The 25,228-nt window shown below is 31.4% G+C and overlaps 1 protein-coding gene across 4 annotated transcripts in view; it reads left to right on the top strand.

The window, feature by feature from the left end:
• Positions 1-25,228, top strand: part of PCDH17 (protocadherin 17) — an 89,075-nt gene that overhangs the window by 23,083 nt on the left and 40,764 nt on the right. For 3 of the 4 annotated variants that reach the window (XM_056110017.1, XM_056110014.1, XM_056110016.1), the window contains 2 exons: positions 13,258-13,316; positions 13,451-13,623. In XM_056110017.1, coding sequence (XP_055965992.1) covers positions 13,258-13,316; positions 13,451-13,623 — 232 coding nt within the window. The remainder of the gene's footprint in view (positions 1-13,257; positions 13,317-13,450; positions 13,624-25,228) is intronic. The other variant, XM_056110015.1, reaches the window with a different exon arrangement.

Genomic DNA, 25,228 nt, shown 5'->3' with positions numbered 1-25,228 from the left:
GGGATTTAATTACATAGCTAAAAATTAAGATTTTGTTTTTCTAACCAGAAACTTAAAACTTTTAATACTTTGGCACATAGGAAATGCTTTAGAGTTTGAGTATCATGATGTGGTCTCTGTCACAAGTACCCAACTCTGCCACTGAAACATAAATGCAGCTATACATCACATAAATGAAGGGCATAGCTTAGTTTCAATAAAACATTGTTTTGAAAAGCAGAGTTGATTATCCACCAGAGGTCACCTACTATTGTTTGTAACACAGAACTTTCCACAATATTTCCTATTAATTTTACTTTTTCATGATGGTTTAAAAAAGCTGCATTATCAGATTATAAATATTCCACAACAAAGTCAAAAATGACTATGTTATATCAAAGGTAGATACAAAAAAACAGGACTACTGTCTTTCATGAGACATGATTGCCTGGGTAAAATTGCTTCCTTCACTATATGAAAAAAAATTTTTTAATTAGTCTTCAAGCAAAGAGTCAGTTGCAGATGTTTGAATTTGATATTGTCACAGTCTGATAAAAGATAGGTATTTCATTTTGTGCTAATGTTTAATTTAAAATATCTTAACATTAGTAAAACACTTAGCTTTATTTTAATTTCAAGTAAAATGTCAACCTAAAATAGACCATTTATGTTTTAAATGTACTATGTATTCTTGCATTTTACAGACAATGAAAAATATTCCAGTAATATAATACTCATAAATTTGATCAATAATTAATTTTTACTCAAGTTTTGGAATCCCTATCTTTATAATAGTTATTTCTGGGGATAAGTCTACCAATGCTTCACTTCATTTTTAGCTATAAATCTTCATAACTGTGCTCACAAATTTTGTTTTTAATATGAAAATTCTAACACAATGGGTACTTTTTAGTTGTTAACATGTTTATTTTAAATGTTAAAATGTTTATTTTAGGGAAAGAGATTAGTAAATATGCTAAAAATTAATACAAAAAATTTGGAATATTCTCCTCCAAAGCATTCACTAATTATTGTAGACTATATTTCTTACCTACTTGATTTGTTGGTTAGGGCCAGAGAGATTAGCACAGACATTAAGGCACTTACCTTAAATAGTTGTTTATAATTCTAGAGTCAAAAAATTATTTCTATTAAAAAATTTGGTGATTACTCATTTTATTTATTTTTTTACTTGAGGGAATTTAAGGGAGGATTGAAACCTGAAATAATCAGCCAGACTGGAATCTCCCCTGCTTTATAGCTGAAGAAATCTGTGCTATCTTAAGTTGTAGAAGGAAAAAGAAAATTAGAAAGGCATTACATTAATCAAGGCCAACATGGCCGACCCGAGTTCGATTCCTCCGCCCCTCTCGGAGAGCCCGGCAAGCTACCGAGAGTATTCGATATGCCAGACACAGTAACAACAAAGTCTCCAATGGAGACGTTACTGGGCCCGCTCGAGCAAATCGACGATCAACGGGAGGGCCTTTACCTTTACCTTTACTATATTTTTAGTCCCTTCAATGATTTTTCTCATGCAGATATTAGATGAACATATACATGTTATGATCTCTAGGCAGAAAACTGATCTGTCAATTTTTAAAATTAATTTTTCATTTCAATCATAATTGATTTTAACTCTGGCAATATTTTGAGGCATATACTACTGGTGAACTGAATTTACAAAAATAATTTTATTGACAAAGTTTTGGATCTTAACATATTGTAAAGAGAATATACTGATGAATGGATGGTAGGGAAGCAGTCTCTTTTGTCCTTTAAATTAATTATTTGCTTGTTTGGAAATTTCACACAATAACTAAAAAATACAATACCTTAAATTTTTTCTTAACCTTAAAAGGTAAGTATTAAAGAGGCTTATTTTGATAACTGATGTGACTAAACTTATGATAAGTAAACATATAGGTAAGCCTAAGATATGCATTAGAATTTTTGATAGACGACCATTATTATCACTATCCTCCCATTGTTCATCGATTTGCTTGAGTGGGCCCAGTAACGTCTCCATTGGAGACTTTGTTGTTACTGTGTTTGGCATATCGAATACGTCACGGGGAGCTTGCCAGGCTCTGCCATGTGGGCAAGATACTCTTGGTAGCTTGCCGGGCTCTCCGAGAGGGGCGGAGGAATCGAACTCGGGTCCGCCATGTTGGCTGCGTGCAAGGCAAACGCCCTACCACTGTGCTATCACTATCATTTAAATATGGATTGTTAATTTGCAAAAATATTAGACTAAATCAGCCAGTATTTTGTTTGTTAAAGTGGCAGTGCAGTCATCTACTTGCCCACGCCCTCTTTGGCGAATAATATTATTCTGCAATGGACTGTTTATTTGCTAGCAAATATATGGATGTTAATTGCAGTATCTCTGGTTAAAACAGAATTTTAACAGTAAGACTATTGTCTTCTACACAGCACTTGATGATTAATATTAGTAATGCATTGTTATAGATCCTATTGTACAATGGAATGCTTCCGTATCTGGCAAAGTAAACACAGTGACTTTACATACATACATTTATATTCAGTTCAGTATATGTTCAAAGCATGGACATATTAGCAAAATGAATTAAGCTAAAATGGTTTGAATCTAAATAATTCGGTTAGTAAAAATTTTCCGTAGCAAATTACTTAAAATTAACAAAGTAGGGTTTTAAGGCAATATACTTATAAAACATTCAGCATGATATATTAGTGGTATTATATATGTTAGTGATAATTGATAATAGGATGTTCCACCAATTTGTCACCATTTTTCTCTGATTTTTCATCATCTTTCAAATATTATAGATGTTCATATTTATAATAATTTTTATTTGTTATGTACTTACAATTACATGCATATGTTTAATCCTTAGTTTAGGAGACTCAATTAAAGAGAATCAAGTTTATATATACTCTTATTAGAACAATTCTTCAGTTTTTACAGAAAGGATGGCAAAAAAAAAAGAAGAAAAGAAAAGCAAATATGAAAAGAGGAAAATTGAGGAAAGTCTCCTAAATAGAATTATGGCATGGTAAAAATCAAGAGAGAAGAGAACTTTAAACTCCCTGTCAGTTTCCAGTGGAAATGGAAGGGGAAATTGGGATGTTGGTTAATGTTTATTGGGAAATCCTGGTTACTATGGTGAACCGAATAGGTTAATTGGGGAAATTTTGAGTCAGAAACTCTAGATTTTAGTTTTTCTTTCTAAGATGTCAAATCATGACATCATCATATGTCATTATGCGAAAAGACATTATACATTCAGTGATAACTCATGACCTCTAGACTTTAACTCATAGCAGATATGGAAAGAGAATGTGCAATATTCTCAATTTTGGAAGTCTTACATGGAACTAATATTACCTTTTACTGATCCAAATTTTCTATTCTTTTGTCAAAAATTATTTTCTCCAAAAATTTTAAATTATACAATTTAATCCTGGTGAATAATTTATAAAGTTACCAGTGTCATGTATAAAAGTTAATATTTATAGGAGTCTTTAATATACAACAAGATAACTTTTGAAATTATCTAAATTATTCTTGTTGTGGAGTAGACTTAATTTTTAGTAGACTTAAATTCTTGCTATGTCCTCTTATTTTTAATACAGAATAATGTTAGCTTTGCTGTGGTAAGGATTTTTCATAATTTTAGTATACCTTTAATAACAAAACACAAAAGTCGACCATACTATATTGGTATAAAATGTATTATTTTGAAAATCACTGATAAATACAGTTATTGCTATACTTCATGTACTTTAAAAATTCCAAAGCCATAGGTGCTGTCAGATACCTTTATAAGTGGTGGCTTAAAATGCTGTTGCCTGCTTCAGCAATGTAGAAAGAACCACACCATATATTCTGTTGAAGGCAAAGCAATGACAGTATGAAAGGCTTAAAGTGAATTATTCACCTCTTAACTCTCCCTTGTATTCAGTCTGCTGCAAAGAGAATGCTTGTTATCAATGTGAAAAGCAGTGGCTTCAAATTAATGGAAAAGTTTAGCATGTTTTATTTTGTTTTTAACCGAATGTCACCAATATCCAAATCAACCTGTATTCCTAATTCAAATAGATTTTCAAAATTCCACTCACTATTGTTTCTGAAGGAAAGGCTGGTCCTTTAAGGATAGTCAAATTTTTACTATGATTTAACACTATAATAACATTTAAATCAAAATCAGCGGTGAAGTGTAAGCTACTGTCAGTGATAACTTCAAAATCAAAGTAAGAGCAGGGGAGATAGCTCAAAGGTCAGTGGTGTATAGACCTGCATAAACAAGTCGTTGAATTCTATCCCTGGTGTCACACAATCCCCTGAGCCACTTGATACAGAGTTAGAGGTGTCTGAATCCTGTTGGGTTAACCCTTGTGATTCCTAGCACCTTTAGGCCTGAGTACTGAACAGTCCAATAGCTTGAGCACTGCTTGAGAGCTACATCTGCTGCCAGTCCTCGAAAAAAAAAATCCACACTTTCATTTTTATAAAATAACTCTTCTATATGAGTATGTCTAGAGTGAAAAACATTTTTAGAGTAAAATAGCAATTATTTTTAGAGTTTTTTTTTTAAATTTGGCCATAGCTGTCTTTACTCTCTTGTATATTACCACTTAATAATAAAAATGTTAATGTACATGTATAAAATATACAGCATAATAGTTTTGTCTTATATACAATTATTAAAGCAAACACTTCTAGAACTTGAAGTAAAAAGTATACCTCTTTGATTTCTTATGCTGAATATGCTGTTAGTCTTACAGTGCATATTTTTAATTTTTAATATTTAGTCTTAATTTTTAGAAGTTTTGAATAAATCTTTTTACAAATTTTTTCTTTTACTTAGGGACCAAGATTAAGATAGGGCAAGGGAGATATTCAGGTCTTAAAATTTCAGTAGGCACCAATCTGTGTTATGATTTAATATTTCTGACAATAATTTTTAATATCCAATAGCTCTTTAAGGTCATCTTTATCTTTGGTTAGTTTTTATCATTTTCTTTATGTTTTAACCTGCTTTTATTCACTGACTTTCTCCTAGATATGAATTTTGTTTTTCTGGTTTATTGTATGTCTTGAATTCCTAGTTTAATTCAGACATTGTGAATGCTTTATAGTTGAATGCTGAAACTTTTTATTTTACTTAGGGCTGAACATTTCTCCCCCACCCTCCCCATCCCTGCCCTCCCGGGCTATACCAGGTTAGTGCTCAGGGTTTATTCCTGGCTCTGCTCCAGGATCACTTTTGGTAGTACTGGAGTACCACAGGGAAGTACCTGGATAGGCCGCATGCAAGGCAAACACCTTACTCCTTGTACTATTTCTCTGGCTACTGGCCTGAACTTAACTTATATTTGTGTCATGCATTTACCCCGTGGGCCTTTGCCCCAAGGGTTTCCTATTTGGTAATGAAACAGACATAGAAAAGCAAATACAACAAGAATGCTAACACATATAGAAAAGCAAATACAACAACAAGAACACTAGTAGTTTTGAAATCATTGTTTTCTATGTTTATGTAGCAAAGAATTTGTTTAGAATTGAGTTTTGAAAAGAAATTTCTTCATTTTCCATGACTATCATGAGAAGTAGATTGTAATACTGGGAAATCAACACTAAAATATTGTATCTGTATTAATTATCAGAATGATTGCACTAATCACAGACTGCATTCTAGTTTTAAGAGTATCTATAATGGGGAAAGCTAATATAGAATCCAATTTTATTGATGTTTACTTTATTCTCACTTCTTTTGCAGGAATTAGTAGATTTTAAGGGCTTTATTCTATTTTTTGATTAATTTGAAATTAAATTTAAAATTATAAGGACTTAACTTCTTATACTTCCAGTTATTTTACTTTATAGAAATTTATCAGACTTTCAGTAATAGAAAGAGTACACGGCTGCCAGTGTTGTTGCAACCTGCCAATACCCAGTTCAAATCCCCAGCACTAGATGGATTTCCCTAAACACTGCTAAGATTCATTCCTGAGCACAGAACAGAAATATCTCTTGAGTTCTGCTAGTTGTAGCCCCAAACTCACCCTCTAAATTTATTAGATTTTCATTCACTAATATTTCCTAATCACGGTAGTGCTAATAGGATTTGAAAAATTTAAAAAGTCATAGCATGAAGTGTATTACACATCTAAGAAGTATTCATATATTATCTCATATAGAACAAAACTATACATTATACATGCCATACTAATTTTACAACCAAAGTTGTAAAATGTTTTAGAATATTTTTCAGTTGCATAGTGCAATTAACATTCAATGCTAATAATTTGGCATTTAATTTTTATGTGTCTTTGTGCAGATATCATATTAATTTATTTCAAATGATCTATTTCACAAGGCACTTTATAAATTAAAATATTCACCATTTCTAAGAAGGGATCACATCATTTTTATAAAAACACATTCATTCTTGTATTGAAACAAAAATGCTATTTCTTTACAATAAATACAGCCCAAAATCTCTATTTAAACTATTTATTTTACAGATGGGTATGTTGGATCTGCACTTAAGAAACATCTTTGAATGAAATGAAAATTGAGTTAAATAATTAATGTTTAAGGTGACTGTCTTATATAGTTGTTATTTGGATTTGCTAGTGTGGCTAAATGGATCTTTATATCCTGAATCCATTTGTAGTCTGTCCAAATGAATATGGGATTTCTACATAGGTTTTAAAAATTGGATCGCTATATGCTTGTAAAAGACAAAAGTTCAGAAAGACTCTTTACAGAGAAAATTTAATAGGAGAATCTTTTTTATTCTCTATGAGACAGAGATTTCCTCAGCATTTATATAAGATATAGATGATTGCTTTACATGCATTTTTAGAGTTGATTTTCATTAGCATTCAATAAAATGCACCATTTAAATATAGAATTCTTTGAGTTTTAAATATCTAGATTTTTGTGAAACTGCCTGCCACAATGATGATACTAAACAATTTTAACACCTTAAAATACTCCTTCATGCACTATATCTGTAGTCAACTTTCACCATTTGTAACAATTGCTTTTATTAGCATGGTAGTTTTTTTGTCGATAGTACAGTGGGTAGGGTGTTTGCCTTGCACACAGCAGACCAGGTCGTCCCAGGTTTAATTCCTCTGCCCCTTTCAGAGAGCCCTGCAAGCTACCGAGAGTATCTCACCCACACGGCAAAGCCTGGCAAACTACCCATGACATATTCGATATGCCAAACACAGTAATAAGAAGTCTCACAATGGAGACGTTACTGGGCCTGCTGGAGCAAATCTATGAACAACGAGAGGACAGTGCTACAGACCCTATAGAACGGAATTATATAGTAAATGAACGTTTTTGAGTTTTAATCTTTCACTTAACCTTTTTGATATTTAAATTTGTCTTTACATACATAAAATAATGCTGGTAATATGAATGGGATAACATTATATACATAGGCTATATGAACAGCATTAATATACCTTTACAATTTTGGTCTTCCAGTACATAAACAAGATTCAATTCTTCACTTATTTGGATCACCTTTATTTCATCATTTTTTAAATCATGACTATACAGTTTCAGTACTTTAAATATATTTATTTTGAAACAACTTGATAAGAGAGAGACATTTCATATATTTTTTCTTAAAATATTTAGTTGCTGATATCCAATCATTGTTTTCAGAGTTCAGTTCACTTGTTATAAAAAATAGAAGTGCAAATAATTTCTGGAATGAACTTGGAAGTAGAAACCTGGCCTAATTGTTAGTTCTAAGTGTTGTTTGTTTGGGTTTCTTATTTTTGTCTAGCTAATAAAATTATATGCGAATAAGATAAAATTGTGTAGAAACTTTTATTTCTTTTCCAGTCTTCATGTCTTTCATTTTATTTGCTCCAACTTATTAGAACATTCTCTCTGCAGGAATAGGGGTGATGAATATTAGCGTAAAAGCTTTACCCTTACACTAGCAAATTTGATAGTAATTTTTTTTATGTAGGAGTACTGGTATTTATTCAGCCACTGATTAGGAATTAGTAATATTTTTTTCTTTCCTTGCAAGCTCCCCGTGGCATATTCAATATGCCAAAAACAGTAACAACAAGTCTCATAATTTGTTGTGAGATGTTACTGGTGCCCACTTGAGTAAATTGATGAACAACTGGAGAACAATGCTACAGTGCTACAGAGTACAAAAAATTTCCTCCCATTCAAATTTTGCTGAAACTTTTGTCATTAATATATGTTGAATTTTGTCAAATGCCAATGTATTTTTTAAGTTTATATTTTACTATTTTTGTAATAAAGTACCTATTTGGCATTTTTAATAATCTGGTTTTGATTCAACTTCTTTAGTCACTTGTAATTTGTTATATCAAATTAATCCGTTTTTGATGACTGGTTAAAGAAACTTTGGTACATCTACACAATGGAGCTGTTAGAAAAGATAAAGTCATAAAATTTACATACAAGTGGTATTACATGGAATGTATCATGCTAAGTGAAATGAGTCAGAAAGAGAGGGACAAGAATAGAAAGATTGCATTCATCTGGGGAATATAAAGTAAAAAAATAGTAGACTAACACCCAAGAATAGTTGAGATAAGTTCCAGGAGTTTCGCTCCATGACTTGGAGGCCAGCTGCACATGTTAGAGGAAAAGGCAGCTCAGATAGAGAAGGGAGCACTAAGTAAAGGGTATTGGGAGGATCCTCCCAGGATGGGAGATACATGCTGAAAGTAGACTATAGACGGAACATGACTGCCACTCAATGCCTCTTTTGCAAACCACAGCACCCAAAAGGAGAGAGAGTATAAAAGAGAATGACCTGCCACAGAGACGGGGTGGGTTGGGGACAGATGAGGTGATGGGAGGGATACTGGGATCATTGGTGGTGGAGAATGGGAACTGGTGGAGGGATGTGTACTCGATCACTGTATAACTGAAACCCAAGCTCAAAAGTTTGTAAGTCTACAACTGTACCTCATGGTCTTTCACTAATAAAAATTCATTGCCACACTGTCCTGTTCACCTATTTGCTTGAGCGGGCCCAGTAATGTCTCCATTTTGAGACTTGTTGTTACTGTGTTTGGCATATCGAATTTGTTAAGGTTAAAAAAAATAATCTCTTTTTACAAATAAAACACTTCCCAATTTCAGCCAGTATGAATGAGTTTAAGTAAGTGAGCTTTTAATTTTCTTTCTAGAGACATATTTTTTAAATCATGATGTATTTCTTAAGTCCTAATAGGACTAACAATTTATACAAGATAACTTATTTTTGGAATAGGTTGTAATGGATTACAACTGATAGGAAGACTTTTAATGTTATGTATGTTTGCTGATAAAATTTTCTGTGTGCTAATAGATAAAGACATAAAACAAATATTCAAGGAAAAAGCTTCTACTATGAAAATACCATACATATTGTTTGTTTACTGAGTTACTCCTTATCTCTTCGTGATTTCTGTACTAAAAAAAGAAAGATGTCTATATTTTTTTCATATTCCCCAAAGTAGCAAGAAACAAGCAAAGCCATCAAAATATGAGATACATATAGCCTCATAAATTCATTTGAATCTATTTTGATAATCATCAACACAAATGCAAAAATATTTAACTCCATAAGACTTTTATGCTAAAAATTGTAAGGAATGCACCTTAGAAGTTTCCCATAGCTATCTATAAATTTAAGGTAATTTTTTTTACAAAAACATCAAAAGATAGCACTGCACTGTAGCACTGCCCTCCTGTTGTTCATCATTTTGCTTGAGCGGGCACCATTAACGTCTCCATTGTGAGACTTGTTGCTACTGTTTTTGACACATTGAATATGCCATGGGGAGCTTGCCAGGCTCTAAATATTTTCCCAAAATAATATAATGAAGATCACTGCATTGAATTGAGTTTGAGGGAAACCTAAACATACTGATGATTTGTTTAAATGGAAAAGCATAAAGTTTTGAAGAATTGTAAGTTTTGAAGAATTTATATATAAATACTCTGAAGGAATTTTAAAGCTAAAAATGACTGAACCTCAAATTTTACTTCCTTCCAAAATTCAAAGTTGTGGTTTTTAAATGTATAAGATATATTTTAAAATGTACAATTTTTAGAGAACAGTTGGAAAATACTGAAAATCCTAAATTAATGATGTTGTAATACATATAACTTTTTCTGTTTATCTCTTTTATACCATAAATAATGTTATTTTGTACTAAGGTTACTTTTTGTTACTGTTATCTTGGTTTTTGGGCCACATCTGTGATACTCAGGAGTTACTCGTGGCTCTGCATTAGGAATTACTCCTTGTGATGCTAACGGGAACATATGGGATGCTGGAAATTGAAGCTGAGTAGGACACATGTAAGGCAAGTGCCTTACATTCTGTACATCACCCTGGCCCCATTTAGATGACTTTGAGTTTTCAAACACATTTGAAGCCTGAATAACGAAAATCTTATTTCATATATTAAAACTGTGCAGATAGTTTGCAAATATGTTATATACTTATTTTTAATTATATGTTTATTTTAAAGTCCATACAGTAACTATAATGTATACTCATTCACATGACTACTATTTTAATGTACTGATGCATACATTTTATTAGAAAACTTCTGACTCCCTACTGCTGATTAAGTTACAAATTTTAAAATTGTGCCTTGTTAAATTTTTTCTCTAGGAAACCAACTTATTTAATTTTATACTTCTTTTTTGCCTCTGTTCACATTTATTCCTGATACTGCTCATATATCTTTTGTTCTTGCAGTCCTTCCTTATGTCCTTTAACTTTCTCCCAATTTTAATTTTTCTTCTTTATCTCTTTCCCTTCTAATATCCTTCTTTAAAACTCCTTTCTGGGGGCTGGAGCGATAGCACAGCGGGTAGTGCGTTTGCCTGTATGCGGCCAATCTGGGTTCGAATCCCAGCATCCCATATGGTCCCCTAAGCACCGCCAGGAGTAATTCCTGAGTGCAGAGTCAAGAGTAAACCCTGAGCATTACCGGGTGTGACTCAAAAAGCAAAAAAATAAATTAATTAATAAATAAAACTCCTTTTTGTTTTTCTATTTAAATATCTTAAGTTAAAGCAACATTATATGTCATTATGATTTGACATCCCCATATACTGCGTTATGTTTACCACTGGAAGTCTAATTCCATTGTCAATCTTATAATTGACCACTATGACTATATATTTGGTAGCAGTACCATTGTATAGTTTAGCAAATATTATGATACAGACAGATAGTCATACATACACACATGCATATATATGAGTGCACATATAATTTGAAATAGCTTAAATCTGAGGAAAACATTTCTATTTTTGGTTGAAATCTCTCATGTTATTAGAAGTGCTTTGAACTTTAAAAATACTCATTTTTTGGTCAGATCTGTATTAGAACAGGTGAAGAAGAGTTTTCCCAATTTTGTCTCTGTCTTACTGAAAAGGAATTTGCAACCTATGAAGTTCCACCTAATTAAACTAATTAAAATCACAAGACTACTTGTGATAGCACTCATGCTTTCTAAGTAGAGTTTCTTCTTTCACTTTGAAGTTTACTCTCTCCTTGATATCAAGATACAGTTTTCCTGAAATATTCATATGTAGATTTATGCATATATCTTTTTTATATCTATAGCGAGATATATGTATGTACATCATGTTTAGCTTCTAACTCATAGCAGTGAATGGTTAAATGTACACTTATTTATTTATATTTTTTACTTATTTGAAAAATGAATTAGATTTTAAATCAACATTTATAGTTTTTAAGTAGTCAAATTACAATAGTTTTTAAAAATAGTGAATTTCTTTTATATAAACATTTATTTTTAACTGGCAGCCAATATCATTTTTAATAGAACATCAAGTTATTAAAATGGATAGTTTGCAATCATACAAATAAAACTTAAGATTTTTCACAAAATCAATTAATTTTCACAAAACAATATGAAACATGTCGAGGAAAAAGTGTCTCCTACAATAACTACTTAGAAAGGATTAGGGGTGAGATATTAATTTTTTTACTTTCATATTTAATTTTATAAAGGTCTTCTGAACACAAACAAAAGAAGATATAAGGAATGCTTGATCTCAAACCCCTATTTCTTCTGACCTTAAACTCCTAAGTAAAATTTAGGTAGTATTTTAGTTACTGTTCTCAACATTTTCATTTTTCAGTAATAGCTTAAGAAAACATATAATTTAAATTGCTATGTGGGGGAGAAAGGGAGTACTGTTAGTTTAAATTAAGCTTATTTGTAAGGAAAACACATATTGTACTGCATTAAGCCTTACCTTGGGCCCTCAGCTTCATGAATTGCATGCTCCTGTGTTACTGATACACACATGCTGGGTGATCTTGTAGGAACCCATAGCTGCTTCAGAGCACAATGCTGTGATATGAAGTGATTCAGAAAACAGGAGAATCTTTGTTGCTGAGTCAGCTGCAAGAAGAAGTAATGTGTATGAATGTACAGTATAGGGAGATCTATGAAAGATCTAGTCTCTCTGTCCCAAAAGACTCTATTCTACGATAGAAGGAGAATTCAGTTCTTTTTGGCAGACCTCCATGGCAGTTTGGAAGCAGTAAAAACAACCACAAAACAAGCCTGGTTTCTCAACGTCCTTACCCTGAATGTTTTAAGTAACATCTTATTTCTTTATTAGTTTTTAAAAATCAGGAAGTTGTATCCTGTTCCACTATATTTGAATATAGTTTCCATAGGAGGACTATAGTTGTAAATGAACTATAGATGTAAATTCAGCTGTTTGTGCCATGCTTGTTATTTATTGTTGTCAAAGTTGAAAGGAAAGGCCCATTATCTCTTCATTGGACGGTGGGTGACTTTAAATGATAGGACATTAAAGAAAGCATAGAATCACGGAACATGATGTGACTGTGTTTAAAAATGAGTATTGTTAAGAAATTTACACTTTTAATATGAAGAGATTTAGGTCATTTTGCTACTCCTCCCCCATATATTTCATCTTAGTATTAAGGAAATTCAAACAATACAGTGTTATCCATCGTAGTACAGAGAATGCCAGTTATGACAGGTTCATTGTTTACTTTAACAGGTAATTTGTGGACCGGAATCATTTAATTGTTCTGAGTACATAATTACATGTCAGCAATTTCCAACTTAATTAAAATGTACAAATCTGAAGATTAAGGGAATTTTTGAATTATTAATCATTTTTCCACTAGGAAATCTTGTTGCTCTGCAGGAGATTTGTCCAGTGTACAACTATACGTATTTTTTCCTTCTCTTTCACAGACAGACAATTTTCCCGCAGAGCCCAATTACATGGGCAGCAGGCAGCAGTTTGTTCAAAGGTAAGGCCTATTAAATAACTTTCTCAGCTTCCCCATTTGCATTCGTGTCAAAATTGCTTTGCAAGAGACTACACTTAAGATTCAAACCTGGAGAGACAACACTTTCTCTTCTTTTTTCTTTATATGTATTTCAGTAGCTCCACGTTTAAGGACCCAGAAAGAGCCAGCCTGAGAGACAGTGGGCACGGGGACAGTGATCAGGCTGACAGTGACCAAGACACTAACAAAGGCTCCTGCTGTGACATGTCTGTTAGGGAGGCACTCAAGATGAAAACTACTTCAACTAAAAGCCAACCACTTGAACAAGGTGAGTGAAGCCTTCCAATGCTTACAAAGTGTAAAGCTTAAGCAATCATTATAAACCTATTAGTACTAGACTTGCAGTTTATCACAGTGGAATAGAACATTGATATGATCTAAAGAGAAAGAGGAAAACTTGAGGTTGTCCCAGACAAAAGAGTACTATCTCATTAACAGCAAAAAAAGAGCTATGAATGGATATGAGTTTTCATTTTTGAAATAGGTACTTGAGCAAAGTCTTTAGATTGTTATCATTTTCATAGATATTAACTAATCTGTTCTATTTTGTCATTTATGACCAGTGAAAATATTATACACACTTATTTAGATGAATACTTTTATATGCTAATTCGTAGGATTGGGATAAATCATTCAATATTCTGCATGTGAAAAGAAAACTTGACTGGAATTTTAGAGCTCTTAATATTGTTGGTTTACTTTCAGTGTGGGTTTTAGTTTCAAAGTAGCTTAAGAGAATCAAATAACTAATCTTGAATTTGAGTTCCTCCTTTTGAGTTACATCTGAATTTGCAAGGGTATCAAATCAACATGAATTTACTTAGCCTGATAAATACAAAAAGGAAATTCTTTCTTATAAATACATAGATATCTTCCCTAAATTAATTTGATATGCTTCTATTAGTTTTATACTTTTATTATTTTAGAGACAATAGAATATTATCTAATGATTTACTCAAGAGAACTAAGTGACTAATTTTAAGAATCAAAAAAGATAAAAAAGTGCTTTTATGTCCAATTATAAATGAAAAGAGCAAATGTATAATCAGATTTTAGAATTATGAATGCATGTTACTAATATAGTTTAAAAATTTAATAGAATATATTCGCTGTTTAGTATTTTAGTTTTTTTGTGAGAAAGTCCATTTAAACGGTAAGATTTTCCATGTTATTTACTGATAAGTAACTCGTAGAAAGTATACATTTTTGCCTACAAGGCAGTTTGTCCTACCACTATACATCAATACAAACATACATGCATAATACATTTATTTTATAATGAATATATAGTCAGTGTAATATATGCATATGTGTTAGTATTTCTTCACTGAACATAATTATGCTAATTTTATTTTAAGGTCGATTTTTTTTAAATCTACTTTTTTAAGTAATAGTGTTAGGTAACATTTTTTCCTGATCTTTTAACATAGCAAACTTGTGTGTAACAATGAAATATTGTTTCTAAAATTATTTAAAGGAAGCTATTTGAATACTTATTTAATATTCACTATTCCTACAAATTTGAATGATTACTTGAAGTGAATTTAAGTTGTCTTGATGAGACGTGACTGTGTGATATTAATATATGATTCTTTAGACCCATTTAAGAAAATGGATTGTTGGATTGTAATATGCAAGTGCACAGATAGATCCAACTATATGTATGTATAATGAAGTGATTGACAGATAATCAATTGACTATTTCTAAAGCAGCATAAAGTCACTTTGCATTTATTGTCATATATTTATAAAAAATTTTGTTAAAAAAATAACGTACTTCTCACAGTGACACTCCCATTTTTAAATAAACTCACCGAGCAATTTATTTGATAGGAGTGAGTAAAAATCCTAGCATAAGGAAGAGATTTTATTTGTATTTGAAAATAAAAATTATACTAAAAAGTTATATTTTCAACTTTGATATCAAAGAGAAATATCTTATAAAGGTGACTGTTGTTCTTAAAGGAACATTTATTTGACATATATTTTAGTACATATTCCATCCAAAATAATGACCAGTCTAAGAACAAGAATACCAATAGAAGTCTCCTTTGAAATATATAGTTTCTGCCATTATATTGATAAACACGGGCAAAATTTGAATATAAAGGCAACAATATATAATCTACTGGGAGATAGACTGATTTTCACTAAAAGTATGATTTTGAAGAATTGGCTAGAATAGTCTTACATTAATTTATTTACTGATTTGCTTTATTGATTCATTTATTTCACAAATGTTTGTAAATTGTTTCAATATGTTAATAATTTATTCACATATATCAAAACAATTAGATCCGTAATCGGACACCTAGAAACTGTATATATCTAGCAGATAGATCTCTCTTTCACTTTCTTACTCTTGTCATTTACCGGATGTTCTCAATATACTTCACATCAACTATCTTTCTCTCCATCTTTTTATCATCTTTCCTCCCTCCTCTCCATCCCTCTTTTCCTCCTTCTCTCTCCCTTCTTCCTTCCCTCCTTCCTTCCTTCCTTCCTTCCTTCCTTCCTTCCTTCCTTCCTTCCTTCCTTCCTTCCTTCCTTCCTTCCGTCCTGCCGTCCTGCCTTCCTGCCTTCCTGCCTTCCTGCCTTCCTTTCTTCCTCCCTCCCTCCCTTCCTTTCTTCCTTCCTTCCTTCTACCCTTATTTTTCCCTCCACCTTCCTCCCTTCATTTTTTCCTCTTTCCTCCTCCCTTCCATCTCTACGAACATTTACTTGTAGCTTCCTTAAATTTGTTGAATTTTACTGGAATTATTCAAGTTTCATTTCAACATTAATTTAAATAACCTACAAACTTGAAATATGAACTTTTAGGAAATTTATCAACCTGCTCAGCAAAGTATGTTTTCATCCTAAACCTTGATGTGCCTAGACTTTATTTCTTTCTATACAACTTTATATCCAAATGAGAGAATTTGCTAAAATAAGCATTCTAGTTCATTGTCATGACTCATATACACTAAACATTGAAATGTATTTAAAACCTGAATTCATGTGTACAAAGCATAAGAGGACATCAAAGATCATATGTATGTTTTATGAATTTTTTAGTACTCAACTCTTAATACATTTAGTTTTCAACTCTTAATACATTTAGTTTTCATTGCATTTACAGATAGATAAGTCACGTTACTCTCACATGGCCAAGATGTTAAGAAACTTTCTCAATGTACTGAAGCTGTAATTAATGGAATCAACATTAGAAATAAAATAACATGTGTCAGGAGTCTGCCTTCTTAGGATGTATGCTGTTCTCAGAAGGAGCAATTAAAAATCTTTTTATATACTTTCAGAAGCAATAAGTCATTGTTTTGGTCAGTATATTCTGTTTATATAAAAGACATAATGAGGAAATGCCAAATTAATTCAATACATATTTATAAATAATAAATTTGTTTACAGATAAAGCTTGCAGACTATCACCGATCTGTAGTTAGTTTGCTCAGGTATTGCAGTGGAAACTTCCTGGTCATGGACTATAACTCCCCATCTGGTGACCAAGGGATTGCTCTGCTCTGTGCCTGGAATCCATGACTTTTTGATCCTTAAAGTTTTTTTTTATTCAAATTATTTCTAATTTTATTTAATTGCCTTATTACTTCTATTGTATCATACAATTATATGTCTCCACTGTTCTCTCTCAACTGTTAAATAATCTGACTTCTTAAATTACATTCTGGGTTCAAAACATTTCATAGCAACATGTGACACCTGATTAAAATCTAACAAAAATAAAACCAGTAGAAAGTTGAGAATAGGACAAATGCTAAATAAACCCATCTGCTCTAGTGACTTCCACTTTTAAAACTATTTGTGGCTGAAAAGATAGTAGAGAGGTTAAATTTTATCCAGAGCACCACATACAGTCCCCAGAGCACTGCCAAAAATGATCCGAGAGCACAGAACAAGGTGTTAGCCCTAAGAACCACATGAATTATACATTTTCTTAAGAGTTGCCTTCCCTCTTCCCAGAGGATATTCCTGAAAACTACAAAAAGTACAGCAATTGAATTTTGTTCCTGTTACTCTATTTTTAAGTCAGTGTTTTAATATTGCATGCGAGCAGTACTCTTTAAATTTTTCCTCTCCAATTCTCTGTGCAATGACTGAAATTTCACCATTTTTCTATTAATTTGGAGGAAAGCAAACAATTTAACGTTACTTCAATGTATACTGTTTTCATGTGGGGTCAAAAAAACCGTAGCAGGAAAATTGAAAAATAGAATTTGAGGCGTAGTGGAAACATACCACAAATATGAAAGATTATTGAGACAGAAAATTTAGATACTAAACAAAACTACCTTAAGTATTCCTCTATGAGGTGTATTCTTAGTAAAGATTTCATATTAGTTTCAGTCCTGTAAGTTAATATTAAACTCCATAAGAGCATTTGATTATCGATTTCCTCACCTTTTTGTAATGTTTTAGGACTTTCAAAATTAATCTGGCTTCACATTTTACTTGGTAACATATTTCCTAAATTGCCATCAATTTATAGTTTATTTTTGCTTAGCAAACTTTGAAACTCTCCCCTCGTTCATTGATTTTAAAAGATTCAATGATATTTCTTTTGCTCTTATGTGGCAACATCTGCTTCTAGAATTCTGCAGCTGTTGTCATGGAAAAAGAGAGATTTTAGTATCATCATATTTGTTACTGATTATAAAGCCTACCTAACAAGTATGTATTTACTATAGACTCAGAATGATTTTGAGATTTTTCTTTAGTAGGTAAGGGCATGATGTGCTCAAACACTCCAACTAGGAAATGTTAGAAAAGTATTTCTCAAACTTTTGAAACTCATTTTGGCGCATATCAGGTACTGACACACCTTTTTAGATTTAATTATCTTCAGTCAGATTTTATCACCAAATTAGTAACAAAATAACTTCTGATGTGAGGTTTTTTAATTTCAGAATTATGAACTATATTTAATTTTCACGAGACTTTTGCTTCTGTAATTCTTAATACTTATGGTGATTTAATAATCAATGAATTAAACTACAATGAGCAGCTAGTTCTGTTTTCTAAAGAATCATAAAAATATTCAGTGAAGATCTTACTTCGGATTAAATAAAAAAATTAGTCTGATAATTGTGGATTAGTAGTAATTGTTGTGGTTGTTTGTTTGGGGGTCATACCAATAGTGCTAAATGTTTAGTCCTGGCTCTGCACTCAGTGATCGTTCATGGGGATCTTGGGGACCATATGGAATGCTAGGAATTGAACGTGGATCAGCTACATCAAGGCAGGAGCTCTAACCATTGTGCTATATCCGGGTTCCTGTGAATTAACTTTAATATGGTTAATACTTTGAGAAGTTTGAAAAAAACTTGGGATATATAAATATTTCAGCACTTCATAAGATCATTTGGGATAACAGCTCAAGTATTTGCAGAGCAATAACAAATGTACCATGCTTTTGATACAGTATATCTATTTGCAACAGAATATATATTTCATGGCAATTGATTTGTCTGTTCTTGATTTTATTTTTTTCAAGGTTTTTAAAATTTATTGTGAGGAATTAAATTGCTTTGCTCTGTTTTGGTCCTGAGTGACTTCCTTCCTTATTTAAATTATTCTGCTTATTACACAATATGATTTATTTAGACATCTGTCCTTTTGACCCAAAAGCTAATGTTTTAAAAGATATTTAACAGTAGAATGGGTATAAATCTTTAGAATAATTTAATAAATAGTCAGGATGGTTTTTTATTGTACACAGTTTTACTCTAAACTCATAAAACTATCAATAACAACTTGGAACTTGAAAAATACAGCTGACGATATTTTTAACTAATGAAATTATCAGGAATAGATATCATCATCATTAGTTTTACAGCTAGAATTGTTATTTTATTTGTGCATATATATGAAATAAATTTTTATATTTAAATAATAAATTTCTTTTATACTGACTTGAAATTGGAGCATAAGAGGATGAATTTAGAATTTTAAATAAGTATAATATTAAATCATGCATTTAGACATGTGGCCAGTCATAGAATATTCAAGAGTGCCAAAAAAATAAAAAGCATTATTATTAAATTTTTAGGGTATAATTTTATAGTGTTATTTGGGGTTTAGATTATAGTGTTATTATAAAACATAATTCAAAAGAAATATTATTAATTTAAATTTTCCATGTTAGGAGAGAAAATGGACCAAATGAAAATTAAGGTAAAATTTTATTAAGCTTGAATACTATAGTGAGGAGTGTAGATGTGATTTTATGAGTAATAATAAATTTTATTTTAAGTGGACTTACCTATTTTGTATTTTGGGGTATTGGTAGTGGTGATTGGTATTTGACCACACCTGGCAGTTCCCGGGGCTTATTCCTGCTTCTGTGCTTTTGGGTCAGCTCTGGCAGTATTCTACTGCTAAGAGGATCATGGGCCATACTGCAGGAGATCAAATTGAGTAGAATAATCCTGATTCAAGGAAGTGATTTAACTCCTGTGCCATCTTTCTGGTTCCATATTCAGATGTTTATTTTAGAATCAGCAATTAATAACAGACTAGAGGAAGTCTGGAAGAAAAAAAGACTCCAATTACCAAACTGATCAATCAAAAAGGCAAAAGTGCATTTAATATTTTTCAGTTTTTGTACATTACAATGCTGTACACTTTAATTCCTTTATTCAGTGAGTTTCATTAAAATCATTAGATACAATTAAATATAATTCAAAATAAAAATATTGTTAATTTTAATTTACCATGTATTTGATATTTGTTGATAATGAAAAAATTTGATATTTTTTTCTGTCACTTTTGTTTTACTGGAAAGCTGACAATTCTATCTTAAATATAAATGCAAATGCAGCTCTTAAAAGATGAGAAGTGCAGTGACAAGCTGTATAAATTTATTCAATCATGTGATAAGTTTAGTTAGTAGTAATATTGAACGTAAAAATAAAAATAGAGACTATTATATATTAAGTGCTTTTAAACAATGTGAAAATGTATACTCTTCATAACTCGATGTGATGGCAGTTATATATTTTAGTAGATAAAAAGTCTGAGCATAATAGAATTGAAATCCAAAGCCCATAGTGATGCCCATAGTGAAGCTTTTGTCTGTTTTATGTCTACTTTTTCCATTCTTGTTCCTTTCTCTTACTGAAAATCTTCATTAATAATGTAAAAGAAGAGTTCATAAAGCAGTTATTTTGTTTATAAGTAGAATTTTGAGTAACTTACTTTTGAATTTAAAGTTGAATGTTTAAACATAGACTTTTGACAGGTTTAGTGGTACCACCTATAGTCATATGATTCATTGTAATGATAATAATAACAATAGTAGTAATGTTTTTGTTTGCTCTGCAGCAGCATCTCATAATGGTTTGGGTTCTTATGTAGAGTTTACCCAGGATAATTTTTTAAAAAGTTTATTACTTTATATACTACAGTTTGCCGCATTTTTATAGAAGATGGACAGAATGCACAAGTGTTAAATTTCGTTAAAGTGATCTTATTGAAAGATAGCAATGTTCACATTTTCCTAAAATATGCCATTATATATTAGTGATGGTTTATCAATATGACATTACTGGTTTAAAAAATAATATACCCTAAACAGTTTCTAACTTAAGTTCTAACTATCTGCTTATAAACTCTTATAAACTATCTTGTCAAAATAGTACTACAAAATAGTACTAAAGAGATAGTAAAGGGCTTAAGGTGCTCTTGCTTTGCATATGTCCAACTCTGATTTGATCCCCAGCACTATACAAACAGTAAAACTCATTGGTTGAATGAGTATTTAATTAACCCAAATAAAGGGCCAGTTTGCTCCACTAGAAATATCTGAAAAAACAGTTTTGAAAAACTGTATTAAATTAAATTACCTACATTATGTCTTTTAACATACAACCTTCAGTACTTTTCTAAGACAGCCATTGTTATTTGTATTTCAAATAAAATAAATGCTTGTATAATATCATCAAGCTTTTAATGTGACTGAGCACAAATTTTAAATTAATCTATCTTATTGTTATTGTATGGGCCTTTTAATTATTTTTTTTCAGTAGCAATATCCACAAGGAATAATAAAGTTCTTATAAGTCTCAGTTTTAGTGATGAATAATGGGATATCAATATTTCTAGAATAAAGAATTAATGTCTTGGTAGATAACACGTGACAATCCTTTGCTTTTAAGTCTCAAAAACTTCCATCTGGATTTAATGATAGTGTTTGGCTATTGAATAATATTGTCCAGCCAAAGCAATCTGCAAAGAAGGCAAATATGCATTAAGACTAGGTCAAAAGAGAAAAGTAAAAAAGCAAAAAAAATGTATAATCTACTGAGCTATGTTACTTCTCTATTTGAAATATATAAATACAGAGGCTCAGGGCATATTAGAATACTGAAGAAAAATGTACAAATTTGAGTTAGTGTCAGGGTGTCTATTAATAATCTAAAACAATAAAAATTAAAGGATAGTGGGAATCTGTAAACACAGGTTTGGGATAGTAGTAAGGCATGTTAATAGTGTGAAATAAAGGATGCAAGTCATTAAAATGAAAATTTCTGTTGTATATATTGATACATGGGACATTAGGTGAATTACATAAAGATTACACAGAGCTCAGAAGAGGTCTTATATTAAATTTAGTATATTAGATTTAGTACAACAGAAAGTGCTGCTCATTTATTTGTGAAGCATGAATACAATTGACTAACAGTGTTAATCAATATTGAAATTCATTTAAAAAATAGTACAGTGTATCTAGGGGAACCTATCTGTAGTATTGTTTTTTAGAAAAAATTGTTTCTATTCCTCTTTGATTTAAGTATATACTGAAGTTCAAGATGATTAGCTACCATGTTGCCATACAAATTCTTATTAAATATTATAAACAAATAGAAATGAGAGTTATTACTCTGTTATCTATATTTTCTATTTACTTGAAGGATACTGAAAATTATTTGTTCCTTTACATTACTATAAGTATCCCTTTATAATTATATTTTTATTTTAATATTTCTCAAATATATAAAGCAGGCAAAAATATTTCAATTAATAATAGCACTGATGCTCCATAGTTGTTGAGCTGTTTTTACATCTTTTAAAAGAGTTTGCCTTAAATTGTTAATCATTTATCTGTAATATATATTAAATTAAATTATGAACAAAAATTTAAATAGATCCCTTTAGTTTATATCCATATGTACTTGTCTTATTTAAAGGCTTTGAAATCATTATTGGTCCATTAAATGTGACATCCACTCACGTGCAGTAACTAATAATAAATTAATTGTTGTGAGGTACTTGGAATTCTTTTTAGTAATTACTCAGTTTTCTGTATTTTTGAAATTTTAATAAAAGAAAAAGATTAATTTATGAATTTAAATATTTTGGCTTTATCAGAAAAATACTAAAGATTTCAACTTATGCAGAGCCTTACAGATATTGGCCTAAAGTTCAATCTCAGGAATCATTAGAAAGCCATTGATAATATGTGGGCATGAGTATGACAGAATTAATGCAAGCACTTAGGGAAACTTTCAATGACAATAGAGTCAAATTGTCGGAAGGAAAAGGTAACATCAAGGAAGCAAACTCAAATTTTTAATTTCCAGGACCGAAGAGACAAGCCAACAGTCTGAATACAGCTTTATCTGCCAGCATGCAGAAACTTTTATTTGATTGCTGGAACCACAAGGTAACAAGAGTGACTCCTCATACATTGAGCTAGGAGTAGCCCCTAAGTACCGTTGGGTGTCCCATCTTCCCCACTATCAAAATCAAGCATATTTGACTGGAATGGTAGTACAGTGGATAGGGTGCTTGCCTTGTACATGGCCCACCTGTATTTGATACCCAGCATCCTATATGTGCCCTGTGCCTGCTAGGAGTGATTTCTGAATGAGGCAGAAGCACTATGGGTATGACCTCAAAATAACAAAACAAAAAATAACAAAAACATTTAATAATTTCATCTAATTTCATAAAAAGCTTCCTTCGTGTCGGAATCAATGTGACTATAAGTACTTGACATGATTTAGAAATAAATAAAAATTGGCAATTTGTTCAATATAAAGTCTATTAGGGGAACCAAATGTGGATTACTGAGAGAAGAAATTTATAACACAACAAACTGTATTTGGAATAGAAGTTCATATCATTTTAGTTTCAGCAACTACATCTAAAGCTTCTGGTAAGGTTAAATCTGAAAGGCTGAATGACAATGTATTTGAATTCTCAAGACTAAATAAAAAATTAGCAATTTCCTTTCATTTTGTATGACAGTATTAAACTCTTTTGACACAACCAGTTAAAAGGCCGAAGGAGACATCTTTTTTATTGCACACTACTGGAGGTTTTTTTTTTTTTTTTTTTTTTTTTTTTTAATGTCAATTTTTTTCCCTTTATTTTATTTTATTTTTTTTAAAGTTGTAGATTTACAATTTTTGTGCTTTGGTTTCAATTATACAATGATCAGATACCCATCCCTCCACCAGTGCCCATTTTCCACCACCATGGATAATATCCCTCCCACCCCCATCCCCCCATCCCCCCATCCCCCCTGTCTCTGTGGCAGGGCAATCCCGTGTTCTCTCTCTCCTTTTGGGTGTTGTGGTCTGCAAAAGAGGCATTGAGTGGCAAACATGTTCAGTCCATAGTCTACTACTACTGGAGGTTTAAGGCAGCCTCAGTTTATGATGTTAGAGACTTTTTCTAAGTATGTTTAGTAAAACATTTTTAGAATAAAATGATAAAAATAAAACCTTAGGTTGTTAACTTTTATTCTCATGCATATTTCTATGTTGATTATTAAAAGTAGTTTAATATTCCATGTTCTTCAAGTAAAAAAATAAATTACTCCTGAAACATTTGCTTACTGATGAAACTTTTAAAGATTGTTAAGGGCTGGAATTTCAAACTGAAAGTGACCCACAAACACCAATAATGCCGAGAGAGAGAGAGAGAGAGAGAGAGAGAGACAGAGACAGAGACAGAGACAGAGAGAGAGAGCACTTATTCCTAGTCCCAGTGTGTGTAGTTGTTCCCTTGATGTCAATAGATACTCCTAGAATGTTTTTGTAGGTGATATGAGGTGCCGAAATTAGAAATAACGAATACACTACATACAATTTTAATTATATTTAAATTTGCATTGCATGGTCTTGACTGTTCTTTTGGGATCACTCACATCAGAGAAACCAACTCTTCATTAAGAAAAAAAAATTTAGAGCCCAAGATATCATACAGGAGTTAAGGCATTTGCCTCCTAACCTGCCACCCTAGTTTGAATCCCTAGCACTACATGTGGTCCCTTGAGAAATGCCAGTTTTTCACTCCTGACTCTGTAGTCCGGAAAAGCCTTGAGCAATCCCTACCTTCAAAACTGAAGAACAAAATTTTGAATCCTCAAAGAAGAACTAAGAAGTTGCACTCTAGATGGTTATAGAGAATTCACATTCATTGATCAATACAGTGATCTTCATCTGGACTCAGTAATGTATGACTTACAATTTTATTATAAAATGGAAAAAAATATAATGTTGACTCCAGATATATGACAAATACATCTGTGTATTTGTATATTCATGTACATTATAATACATGAAATGAATTTTTTTCCAACACATAAGCTATTTCCCACAAATACTTCTGTAATGAATTAATCTCATATTAATAATAACAAATTCTGGAAAATTGCTGATTTAGCCCATTTGTGGAACATATTTTCAGGATGATTAGAATTCTATAAAATAATTTTGCTCAAGATAAGCTGCATAGAGAGTAACTATTCATTTTGATCATTTATAATGTCCCAAGGTATAAACAAGTTTGCAAATTTGTCCTGTGTTGAAAGCAGTTAATCAGGCCTTTTTCCTGTCTGTACTCTACCT

Source organism: Sorex fumeus, unplaced genomic scaffold (assembly GCF_029834395.1).
Source record: "Sorex fumeus unplaced genomic scaffold, SorFum_2.1 ptg000008l, whole genome shotgun sequence".
NCBI classification, from domain to species: domain Eukaryota; kingdom Metazoa; phylum Chordata; class Mammalia; order Eulipotyphla; family Soricidae; genus Sorex; species Sorex fumeus.
This window is presented reverse-complemented; position numbering and strand designations above follow the sequence as displayed.